Below are 12,880 nucleotides of genomic sequence, written 5' to 3'. Positions count from 1 at the left end.
GTGTGTCGAACATTATTTATTATTGTAAATAAGTAAAATTGATGACGAAAATGCAAACGTCGTAACTCCTCCATTGTATAATCGTAAATAACGATTGCTTGTATGGTTATGTTAGATTAAGAAACGCAGTACAATTTACAATTCGCAGTTGAGCGCGACTGATGTTAACAAATTTTATCGGAAAAATCGCGTTTTCGGCATTCGATCGGTATATAAAATAATGGTGCACGTTAAACAAAATATTTTAATTACCTGCAATTAACGAGAGGACGAAGCTTGGTTGGGACACGTGCCACGAACTAATTCCGAATGGCGGATTAAGCGGCAACAAGGAAGCTGTATCGTCACGCATGCGCGTTACGTCATCCTTCCAATGGTTTCCCCACGTGCTTGTTGCTTCGATCTATTTGTATGAAAATATCGAAACATTAAAAATATGATATACGAAGTTAAAAACTATCCAAACGGATACCTTGCTGCATCAAATTAGGAAAATTAATCGTTACGACTTGACGAAATGTTCATGTGAAGATTACAGCGATAATAAATAAGAATGTTTTTCAATTAATGCTTACCAGTAATCGTCGTGTGTCCAACACCATTTCTTATTGTAAATAAGTAAAATTGAAGACGAAAATCCGGGCGTCGCATTCTATAATCGAAAATAACGATGGCTTATATGTTAGGTTAAGAAACGCAATAGAATAAGTGATATTTCGTAGTTGAACGTGATCGATTTTAATAAATTCACCCGCGAAAATCGCTTTTTCGGCATTCGATCGGTATATAAAATCAAGGTGTATGTTAGATAAAATATTCTAATTAATTACAATTAACGAGAGAACGAAGCTCGGTTCCGACGCGTGCCACGAAACGATTTTGAATGGCGGATTAGACGGCAGGAAGAAAGCCATGGACCGTCGCGCGTACGCATTACGTCATCCTTTCAATGGCTTCCCCACGTGTTTGTTGTTTCGATCTGTTTGTATAAAAATATGGAAACGTTAAAAATATGATATACGAAATTAAAAACTATCTAAACGAATATCTTGCTGCATCAAACTGTGAAAATTAATCATTTCTATTTGATATCTGTAGAAGTAACGCTCGTAAACGTGAAAATATATTTGTAAGCAAAATGTTCATGCGCTCGCGTACGATTATCTTTCATATAAATGTATATTATTTTCGATGTTAGTACGAGGAAAGTATTGATTTTGAAATTTCTGCTTTTAGAAAGAGAGTAACCATCCGATTCATTCAAAGATCCGTTTTTGTTGACAGTATGCGTAGACGCAAACTGCATGATCGAGAATTATAAATTATTGGAATTTTAAGTCAAGATTATTTTAATGAAATACTTAACGGCATAAAAAGTGTTAATAAGAGAGAAACAAGTTCAAAGGAAGAACGATATTAAATTTGTACCAAGTAAAGAGAAATCGATATAAAAAAGCCATAAAACGTGACGAGGTTGTGGGAAGAGGTCTATGAAAGAACATGTATGAAATTTCTTACTAAACCGCGTATAACGAATATCTCGCTATTTTATGTACTATTGTTCGAAGATTAGATATACTCCATATACACCCTACAGTATCTAAACGAATGTAAAGTAATTGAAAATATAAATTATTTAAGGTTAGGGCTGTCCATCACTCGTTTTATGATGGTTTACGCCCAACAATGAGTACAAGTATAATTTTTTAACGATTTTGACGAACAAGATCGTTTTAAAGATAAAGATTCGAGTGAGAATGATATTTTCTCGATAATAATTCATGCATAAAAATAAAGGTTAAGGTTAATTTTAAACATTTAAATTGTTGTTATAGCAAAGTCTCATTGCTTACACACACGTAAGTTCGTCCCTTTTTAAATATATACCATCTTAATAGAAAGAGAAAAATAACATTAGTATATGGATAATTAAGCTTAAAGGTTCCTATACCTTTTGTTTACGGCAAGCAACGAAAAAAAAAAAAAAAAAGGAAAAGAACTAGTCGAGCGTGATAAATTGTTATTACTACGTGTATATATATATATATATCTATGTATATATACGTCGTACAATTCGGAGAATTTGGGAAGCTTGTAGGGAAAAGTATTTGTATGTAAATAATCAAGGGACGATCGGAGAAATCGTCCTTGGTACGACTTTTCCCCATTCGTCGTCCTTACTTACGCGTTGTTAGTACGCAGTATTCGTTCCTCCAAGCAGCTGTCTGGACGTGTTTTATCTGGACAACGAATCATTCTAACAACGCTTGCATCGTGTAAGTATTACATTTCTTAAATTTTTTTCGTAACTTAATGTACATTGATAATCCAATTGATATTGGATATAACTTCAGTAGGAACGATAAAAGCTATGCTAATAATGAAATTAAAGTTGCAAGAGACATTCATAACGCTTTAGTACGGTTCTTTAAACTTTTCTCAGAGCTTTGGAATAATAATTTTTTTGATATTGACGAATTTTATGACGACAAATATATACCTGCTGTTTCATATATCATCAAAGACTATAATATTAAAGTATAACTATAATATATAAGACTAATATTAAAACATAAAGTAATTGTCTGCATATCGATATCCTAGGGCAGTTTTCTGTTTACGAATAAGTTTGATGCGATGTAAAACTGCTACATATGTATATCTATGTATAATTATCTTCTCTGTATGTTTACCATTCTCTTCCAGCATGTTCAATTTTTGGAAGCCTAAAAAATTTAAGATTGTATTAGTAGGACATAAAATTAATTATGTCCGTTTATATAGGCAATAACCTTAGATAGGATAACCATATAGGAGAGCTATGCATAGATATGCGTGTGTGCGTTAAAAATCGAATGTAATATGAAATACGATATATGAAGTACAATTAATGGCATATTATTAATTGATACATTGTTAAAAAGTGAAAGAGATACCAATACTGCAAAAATAAAATAAGATAATTTGAAATAGAAAGCATACACAGAAGAAAGAAAAATATATTCTGACCGCAAACTACTAAAGGAAGTTTCGGTAAAAGAATACTGCTTCATCGAAGAACGAGTGTATAAATTTATGGAGAAAATATCAATTCTATTCGACTGTAATCAAATTCATCTTATATGTATCACTGTGGAATCAAGTCATCGATGATCTGAAAAATAAAAATATAGTTAATTTAATATTTTTGTAATGGCTATAGTAGTAATAAACAATAATGCTTAATTACAAATAATAATTAAATTATTACTTATATTTTCCACTATTGCTTATTAAGTCACGATGTAAAAATATAAAAATTTTAATCACTGTACATACATAAAACTGATGATGAAAATTCAGGATTTTTCTTTAGATATCCTATTTCTTCTATTTCAGCATCAGAAATAATTTTGTTGTGTTTCCTTCTAAGATCAAAGATATCGTTATATCTTCTACGAAACAACTAATACTTTTCTCGATGGATTATTCTGAATAAATAAAGAAAAATGTTTGTAACGAACATGAAAAATTTTAAGTATAGATTAATGCTTATGTTTCCACCATACATTAATTGATGAAATATAGTTAATAAAAGAGCGAAACATGTATCATATTAGATGCAAGTACATACATTTGATGACTACCAATACCGTACCATCTTTAGTTTTATTTTCTATAAGAAAAGAAGTCGTTTCTACAGAGTATAAAGCTAAAATACTAATGCACGATTTCTTTTATCATTATGTTAGGTTGACAAATAGAGCACAGTAATTTATTTGTTTGAGAATTGAGCGCGATTGATATTTAGGTTAGCCCATTAATAAGTACCAACTGGCGTTTATAATAGTAAATACTTCCGATGTAATAAAAGTTTTATTTAACAACTTTTTAATAACAATCGTCCCTTTCTTCTTCTTTGTCTATTACGTCTTGGTTCTCTAGTTATTAATCCGTCAAGTACAACATAACCAATTTTCCATCAGAGGATGGTCAATATCACAATTTCTAAAAAAGAAAGTATGGGTGCATTCTAAAGTCTCGGTTGAATCTTGCACAATGAAAATTCTTCCGAAGATTTATTACGTGAATAATTTTTAAACGCGACAATGTCTCGACTCGCAATCACGGACCCATAACGATCGCAGATTTATCGATTACTATATAAAAAGGGTGTTCGTTAGAAGAAATTTACTAATTTCCTGAAATCAATGAGGACGATATGGGATTGGGTCGAACTATTGTCCACGAAACAAATATGGCGTGTCCAGTAGAAAAATAGTGAAATAATTAACGCCGTGCATGCGCACAGTGTCATCTTCGATATACTTTTCGGCAATGAATATGAAAATCTGACATAGTACGAAATAAGATATGTAAGAAATACGATGTAAGGCTAATTAGTGACAGTTACTAAATTAAAACATCATAAAAGAGCGAAAGAAGTATTTTAATATCGCGAAATTAAAAAAAAAAAAAAAGTACGACTAATAAAATACAAATGATCAAGCTGAACACTGTTGGAAAACAAAATACGTAATGTTTTCCAGGTAGTGTCGAGATAATTTTTACCATATATAGGTCATCTGTTGTCATAGATCGATCCACGATATGGCTGCATTGTCCTTGAACGACGCTTTGTTTGTAATAAATAAATTATAAAAAAAAAAAATAAAAATATGATTATTCTGAAATGAAAATCTACACGCTTGGTTATTCATTTTTTCGTCAGTCTTCATAAACAAGCTCAGACTCGTATACGTCTCAAGGATGATACTGTCAATCTAGACAATATCAAGCCAGCGAGGAGGACCGAATTGCTGGTGATCCAGGAGCATTAGGATACCTTAATTACTTACATTTCTATCTTGCTTCAAAAAGGACTTTAATCTCAATCAGCGCGCTCAATCAGTAACGAGCTATAAATCTTTCCCATGGTTCCACGGGTTCCAATCTAAACACGACCGTCTCAACGACATCTGAAACAATCCTTCTGCCTTTAATATCCGGATTCTTTTCCTTCCAAAGAAGGATAGCAGATCCCGTTCATAAATTCGGTTAGTTTGCTTTCATCCAATGAGAGGGAAACAAGGAAAAAGGGAAATAAAAGAGAGCCTCCCGCCTCTCTTGCCGCACACTTACCACGCCGGAGTCTCCGAAGACTCCCACATGGTCGTGGATCAATGATAGCCATCTAACGTGACACGACACGTTGCAAAACCACAGTCCAATATGTACTCATGACCCCGTCTATTATTTTTTATGACTTTATTTCTTTGATTTGTGGTGAGTTTATTAAGCTTATTAGCAAAACAAAGGAGAGATGACAAATATATTTTTCGATAATTTTTTCGCAAAGTTACACATATATGTGAAGTATATATGTGTAAAACTTATAATCTTTACTCTTAGGTATTACTGTTTAGTATTGATCAATTTCATTGACACAAAGCGAATACGTAGGAACGAGTACTGCTTAAATCTAGTAGAATGGATGTATTAATTTTTGAATTAATTAATTGTTGTATCATCGTATTGCGTAAGAGCAGTCTCGTGCAAGTGTACGTAGTTAGCAGCGTGTGTACGAGGTTAGGAGCAACTGCCAGGCGTACTTTTTTATACATCAGTGAGCAGCTTCTGGCAATCGACTGCAATTCTCTAAAAGGACGCAATGCCAATAAGAAACCACTGTAAGGGGTATCGCACTGCAATCGGCATAAACTCTTCTGCGTATGATGCCATCAAACGCGTTGGCGTATGAATTGTTTGATTATATACAGATGTTCGTTTATTTTCTGGCCATGAAAGCAACGTAAATTGTTTTACACGCGAATCTCGAAGATTCACGTTTTCATGATAATCCTTGTTAATGAATTGGGAGCTATGAGGTTGCCTTAAATACATACTTATATACGTACTTAGATAGACTTCATTTTTAAATGCGTACGTACAAGTTTAATACCTCGCGCAAAGCTTTCGAAGACATTACTAAATTGTTACATTAGCAACAGATTTAGTAAAAATAATTAGAAAAGATCGTATTGTGATCGTGTTCTATCAATCACGATAGATTGCGTCAGAGGTTCGCGATTTGTTTCGCAAAGTATCTAACGCGCAATGGATCTCAATTAAGCATCACTGTATAGCGTATTCGAGCTGACAGACGATTGGTAATGATCCATTAACGCTATTAAAAATGTGGGACAATGTCTCAGCGCAGCTATTAATTAGTTTACGAACGCTCAGTATAACATTTTCATCGGTAGAGTAAGCCGACAGACGTACATTTGTCTCGTCGATAATCAAATCGCTAATTGACTGGCTTCTGCGATACTTATTTCAATTTCAGCAAATTCTTTTACGTATTACAAAAATTTTATCACACATAATCATGTGGGACAACGATGATATGGTAATTATCTTTTCCTTATCTCACCTCCTGTCTTAGATATAATGTAATTTTAAAGGCAGAGATCACTCAATCTCTTTTATTTTAATTTTTTATCATCGTAGCAAGAAATTGACCTTAGCAAGGATCAACTTAAACGTGAGTATATACTTAATACGAAATTAATATTTATTAAGTTATTCTTAATAGAACGTATCTTGCATGTAACAATTGACAGATCTTCGAATGGCATTCGACACATTTGATCCCGAAAAGAAAGGTGCGATTCAAACCACGATGATCCCAACGATTTTGGAAATGTTAGGACACGAAGTTAGAGGTGTCAATTTGCAAGAAATGATCGCTACCTACGACTTATGGGGTACGTTTAAATCTCCCACAACTGAATCTCAACAATTGAATTTCTTTTAACGTTTTAATTCTACAAGATAATTGTTTTTGATCACGGGATTGTTTCTTTTTTTTTTGTCTTTTCTTAAAAAGAGAGAAAAATATAATGAAAATAAGAAAAAAAAAAAAAAAATAAAAGTACTATATCAACGTAGGATCGGGCGAGTTGAAATTCGAAGAATTCTCAAAATTAGCATCTCGTTTTATGGAAGAGGACACGGACACGGAAGCCGTAAAGGAGGAACTTCGAGAAGCTTTCCGAATTTACGACAAGGAAGGAAACGGTTATATCACTACCGATGTCTTCAGAGACATTCTTCATGAGCTGGACGACCAACTATCTCCGGAGGAACTTGACATGATTATAGAAGAGGTGGATACTGATGGATCTGGCACGCTCGACTTCGAAGGTGAAGAGATTTTGCTTGTTTATCTTACTTTTAGTCACGTGTTACGGTACGCAGGTGGCACGATAGTTTGTCTCTCTCCGATCTACCCTGGAGATAAAATTGACGATTTATATTTCAGAATTCATGGAGGTCATGACGGGATAAATTATGAGCTTCTCGCCCGAATTAGCAAGTCCTACCAATGCGGTCGAGGGAGAAACATCGTGTCACGTGTATAGATAGGGACGAGCACGATTTATTATAGTTGTGTGTGAACATGACTGGTTATCAAAGTGTGTATGTATGTGCGCGTGTATGAGTGTGCGTTCAGTAGCACGTTCCTTGGGCAACTACTATATAAAGTTCGATTATACACAGGTCGCGCCTTTCATTTTCCAGGATTGATTGTGGAGTTTTCACAAGCACCTCTTGAAAGGTCTTTGATGTCTTTAGAAATACGTCTTGGTGCATTTAACGAAGTTGAAATTTGCTGAAATTATTATATATAGCTTGCTCAGGAAACGTGTAGATACGCGAAACAATCATCATATATCTATAGTACGTAATATATTTTCAACTAACGTGAACTTTCGAATTAAATTACTCTTACTTAAAATGAAAAAATATATGTTAATTAGAAAAAATTTAATAAAGAGAAACATCGTAAATCGTAAAGCATTATCACCATTGTCCTTGATCAGGCAATTTGCGCAATAATAGATGCCTATAGTAATTTATATATACATAATAAAATAATATTAATACCTCCTTTATATACATATGTGTATAGATTATTATATCATGTTTATAATAATTTATGAGAGTGTGGTCTTTTTCTTTTTTTTATCGTTTCATATTCATTCTCTCCTTTTTTGATTAAGATTATTATTTAGAAGTGCAGCGTGGGAGAGAAACGTGACATTGAGATAACAAATAGCTGTATTCTTCAAAATTTCGATACGATGAAAATATTTTATTTTTGTTAAAGGTAAAACGAAAGTAGAAAGCAATAGTACATAGACATAGCGATGACAGTAAGCAGCAGTATGTCCGATTTTACGATAGAGTATCACCCATGTATTCACCAACTTCTATCCGGCTTTTACGAGCTTATAATTAGCGATCTAAGAATAAAACACTTGCAGTTATTACGTAGAACCTTCTTCGATTCGCCCCAAGCGTGTTTCCGGCGTAAAGCCAACTATGTCTATTGTTATAGCTTTCATCTGACACGTGCCTCACAAAAATGTGATAAACTAATGCTGCTTAGCAGAGTAATGTGTTTTTGGCTTGATATCATATTCTTACTGACGTTTAACATTATGAGTTATTACGTTAAACATAACTAAGAACGCAAAGAATCGCAAATTTTATTTTTTGATAATATACACATAACAAACTTTTGTTCCGATTCAATTTCCCCTTTCCAGGGATGTAAATGGATATTTGTAAGAATGTTAAAAAATTGCATGCTTCTGAATTCTGCAAATAATTTGGGAGTCGATTTATACAGAAATTCAAACTATCTACAAATGTTATTACATTTAATGGGAAGACGTACGCGTTGATTGAATTTTCAAAAATCTAAAATAGGTTTGAAGCAATAGTAGATTTACTATCGTCAACGTCCATATCTGAAAGAGCGTTTGCCTCAACAAGTTTCGCTGATAAATGACTTATTAATTGTTGGACGTGTAATTACTCAATGGTCTCGTAGCGACCATCCATCAATGAACGATACGGCAGTATATACTATTACGCTTATCAAAGTTTAACAGACGAGATTCTATTCTCGATCGCAGGATTGGTAGATCTACGAAGTTTCATCTGTATTTACATACGTATGTGTACCTTATATTAATTATTTATAAATAAAATATTAAAATTTTTTCTCATTTAAAAAATAGTGCATGTACAGTGCAGAAATAAATATCGATATTTGTTTATATCGGCTCCCATCTTATAAACCAACAAAATAAAAATATGAAGAAAGTGTATAAATAAATAGTATGCATGTTACGTATGTAAATTTACACCTTCGGAAACTTAATCAACAAAATTCAGAGTTTAATCATTTTCTCTCCGATCCATAGAGTAAGATCCGAATAAGCAATATTCATAAGACTCCGCAATATGTTCCGCTCGATACTATATTATCGTTGTTATTATTCGTTGCAGGAATCGATAATGGATTGTAATCGATGCGATTCAGCGCATCGAAAGTCGAGGATTCGTGGAAGTAGCGAACACTTATGCGAGCACTTGATGTTGCAACCAAGGAACCATTAGCGCGGCGATCCAAGTTCGTTGGTACAATTGGGATGTGTTTAAGGAAATAGGAAGAGTGGGGGTTACGTCCTCGATGAATTTGAAAACTGCTAGATTCGCGGGCTTGTAGATATTAGCATGTACAATTATGTGCCAGAAGATCTTCGTTATGACCACTTAAAACAGAAGTCCACAGCCAGAATTTAGTGCACACCCAGATAAGCCGTAGACGTCGACGGATCAACTGTTAAGCGGGTGGTCTTAACATTTGAACATCTAATTATTACAATCTCATCATGGTGAGTAGTTCTTTTAATTTCAAAGTTTACTTAAAAACTATGAACAATTTTAGCAATTTTAAATCGCTATTTTCCGTTCCAAATTATAGTCCCAGACGAATTTAGCGATTAAAATCATTTTACTTCAATTTGAGTAGAGATAAGTGAAATAAAAGAATTATAGTGTCTTTATTCCCTTTGTAGGATGATCTTACGAAGGATCAAGTCGCACGTAAGTACAAAGACACGATTTCAATCGATCAAGATTGATCCCCCTTTTGATTACAGTTGACATATTTTAAATATTTTGTATTACTTAAGTTCTAAAGAAAGCATTCGATGCATTCGATCATGAAAAGAAGGGATGCATCGGCACCGACATGGTTGGTACGATTCTGACGATGCTGGGTTATGAGTTGAGTGAAAAAACGCTTCAAGAAATCATTAAGGAGGTAGACGAGGATGGTGTGTGTGTTTAAATCGTTTCAATTTCGTCGAAGAATAGAGATATGATTCTATATTTACTATTAGGAATATAGGTATCTTTAATATTTTTTTATCCTCATAGGCTCCGGCGAGCTGGAATTCGAAGAATTCTGCACCTTAGCCGCGAGATTTTTAGTGGAAGAAGATTCGGAGGCGATGCAACAGGAGTTACGCGAGGCATTCCGTTTATACGACAAAGAGGGTAATGGTTACATTACTACTGCAGTATTCCGTGACATTCTTCATGAACTGGACGACAAATTGACGAACGAGGAATTAGATTTGATGATAGAGGAAATTGATGCCGATGGTTCAGGAACTCTCGACTTTGATGGTAAGTTTCTTCCAAGTCAATTCTAATTAATTTGATAAAAAGAAAAAAAAGAAGAAAAATCACGTCGTCATTAAAATACGATGTTACGTACGTCATCACAGTGATTTTGCGAAAACTTGGAAAAATTTATCTGCAAATGTATTTTTTCTCGCGTTGTCAGAAATATTTAACGATTTGATCTGATCCGAACAAGGAAGGATCATGGTATAATCATGCATTTTACTTTTCAGAGTTTATGGAAGTCATGACCGGTGGCGATGACTAGGAAATGATCGTTTAGATTCTTCGAAGGCCACGGTTAAGCACGTAATTGGCAGCGATCACGGGAATGCTGACGTCTTCACCTTTTCTCAAACTTGGCAGTAGCTAACACGATGAAGAGCGCGCGGAAAGCGAAGCAAAGAGATTTATTATGCTATCGTACCCGTCTGTCGTTCGTTCGACGCCTGGCGCCTGTCCCTTTTACTTTTAATTTCACGCTTGAATATCCCAAAATGCTGCCGCAATTTTCTCCTTCTTGTCGAATTGTTCCTTCAAGATTTTACTACGAAAGCGAGTTTACGAGCTACCTCGAAGACTGTTTTACACGTATAGTAAATAATCAAAAAGGAAAAGTGCAGAATATAAGTTTATGTGCTTGAATAATTTAAATGGAGAAACAATTTGAATCGCGGAATCTTCAATATTTGCTGGTCACATTCCTGTTCTCATTTTACATTCGACGTATACAAGAACGTAGAAATGTTAAATAAAATGTCTTATGGATATGAAGGACCGTCGTATTATATTAAATACCTGACGTAATTATTTGCTACTATGTATATAAGTTATATACATACGGTTAAATGCAATGATCTAAAAAAAGAAAGAAAAATGAAAAAAAAAAAAAAAAAAATAAATAAATAAACGAGCATACGAGAGGATTCATGGTACTTTCGATTCATTGTTAGTCACGCCTATGCTTATGCAACCGCAGTGCCACGGTGTATACGCCAACTTGTGAGATCCGATTCACTAGCTTTCTTCGGACCATTGGGTATCAATGCTATTATGTAAAATAAGCCGTAACCTATTGTTCGATGGGAAGTCCCCAGTCAGGCAAGTTTATTATTATATCTACTTTCACATCAAAGTATATTTCCACGAAATACTCCGCGCATTATCTTCTCGTAATATTTACGTGAGATCAGTTATCTAATCTATTTAAAAAAAGAATTCTTTTTTTCGAGATACGACGTTATAAATTAACGCACGACAATCAACATCATAAATTTGGCGATTTATCGCATCACGTGTCTTCTCATAATTTTTTCGCGCCAAGAACGACCATCATGGAAATTATTGTGTATCCATTGAAATTACAATGTGTATCAATGAAATTATTCGTTTTTTTTTTTAATGAAATTCAAATCCTTTATAATCTTTAAAGATGAGCAAAATAATCACAGTTGAGACTAAGCTGCGATGACCAATATCATCCTTCTTATCCATTCATATCGTACTTGCATTTAATCATTTCATAGAATCCTATGAAAACGGCAGGTACAGACTAATTTAATGAATTTAATATAAATCGATGGTAAAATTTAATGCGCTACTTATAGATACACGTGACATTTTGTCGATGCGAATATATCAATTTCATTAGTAAATAGTACTAACGTAAAACGTATAGTTCTGTCAATTGCGAATGATATCACGCACTTAATGGTGATATGATATTTTGTGAGAGACTTATGTAAGTAGGAAAGCATTTCAAATCAATGTTTCCGTTTTGAGATAAAATTACGTAATAATAACGCACTCTGAAATAAGTGCTGCCGCGCGTGCAAGAGGTTCGTAAAGAGCCTTACCAAATCGGGCGTTCTCAAATGTTCTGCTACATCATTATTCTGCTATATTCCCACGTCGCGACGCGGAGTAATATACTCTGGTGTGAAAACACTCGCTCGTGTACACACACACACAAACACACACATATCGATATAATTCGCGTTCGAGTTCTATGCAGAGTCCTTGTCTCAAAACGAGATATATCGCGCGGCAAAAAAATTTTCAAGATTTTTCTTTCGAAAATCGGTGCGGAGGTGTCTGGGAGAGAAAGAGAAAGAGAAAGAGAAAGAGAAAGAAAAACGAAACAACGCTTTTACTTTCGACATTAGTTACTATATGCGCGGTACTATCACTGTAAGTGCATGTATTTACCTCAATTAAAATTTATATCCTGGCAAGTTTACGAACGCTCGCGTTTGCCCGTTCTCGTTTAAACACGTATCCGCGTGCCTGGCGACGTATGGCGATTTGAATTAATTTACACGGAAGAGAAGTTCAGCCCTTTCACTGTATA

The 12,880-nt window shown here is 34.2% G+C and overlaps 2 protein-coding genes and 2 long non-coding RNA genes across 5 annotated transcripts; 2 read left to right on the top strand and 2 right to left on the bottom strand.

Annotated features, from left to right (window-relative positions):
* Positions 1-252: 252 nt before the first annotated feature.
* LOC122630329 lies at positions 253-650 on the bottom strand. The gene is made up of 2 exons (XR_006327464.1): positions 576-650; positions 253-403 (listed from the first exon to the last, which is right to left on the bottom strand). It is a non-coding gene; the product is annotated as an uncharacterized LOC122630329 (long non-coding RNA).
* Positions 651-2,132: 1,482 nt separating this feature from the next.
* LOC122630415 (troponin C, isoallergen Bla g 6.0101-like) lies at positions 2,133-8,315 on the top strand. 2 transcript variants are annotated; one of them, XM_043814888.1, is made up of 5 exons: positions 2,133-2,276; positions 6,493-6,526; positions 6,606-6,749; positions 6,934-7,188; positions 7,307-8,315. In XM_043814888.1, exons 3-5 carry the CDS (start codon positions 6,614-6,616, stop codon positions 7,330-7,332), a joined length of 417 nt encoding a protein of 138 aa, XP_043670823.1. In that variant the 5' UTR covers positions 2,133-2,276; positions 6,493-6,526; positions 6,606-6,613; the 3' UTR covers positions 7,333-8,315. The 2 variants fall into 2 exon arrangements, with proteins under 2 accessions (XP_043670823.1, XP_043670822.1); XM_043814887.1 differs by lacking the exon at positions 2,133-2,276 and adding an exon at positions 6,048-6,391.
* Positions 2,876-3,362, bottom strand: LOC122630418. The gene is made up of 2 exons (XR_006327481.1): positions 3,319-3,362; positions 2,876-3,154 (listed from the first exon to the last, which is right to left on the bottom strand). It is a non-coding gene; the product is annotated as an uncharacterized LOC122630418 (long non-coding RNA).
* Positions 8,316-9,575: 1,260 nt separating the features above from the next.
* On the top strand, positions 9,576-11,304 carry LOC122630417 (troponin C, isoallergen Bla g 6.0201). The gene is made up of 5 exons (XM_043814889.1): positions 9,576-9,734; positions 9,918-9,945; positions 10,035-10,178; positions 10,282-10,533; positions 10,764-11,304. The coding sequence occupies exons 1-5, from the start codon at positions 9,732-9,734 to the stop codon at positions 10,796-10,798; spliced, it is 462 nt and encodes a 153-aa protein (XP_043670824.1). The 5' UTR covers positions 9,576-9,731; the 3' UTR covers positions 10,799-11,304.
* Positions 11,305-12,880: the final 1,576 nt, after the last annotated feature.

This window comes from Vespula pensylvanica, chromosome 7 (assembly GCF_014466175.1).
Source record: "Vespula pensylvanica isolate Volc-1 chromosome 7, ASM1446617v1, whole genome shotgun sequence".
Taxonomy (NCBI): domain Eukaryota; kingdom Metazoa; phylum Arthropoda; class Insecta; order Hymenoptera; family Vespidae; genus Vespula; species Vespula pensylvanica.
Note: the sequence above shows the minus strand (reverse complement) of the source record. Positions and strands in the feature narration are given on the sequence as shown.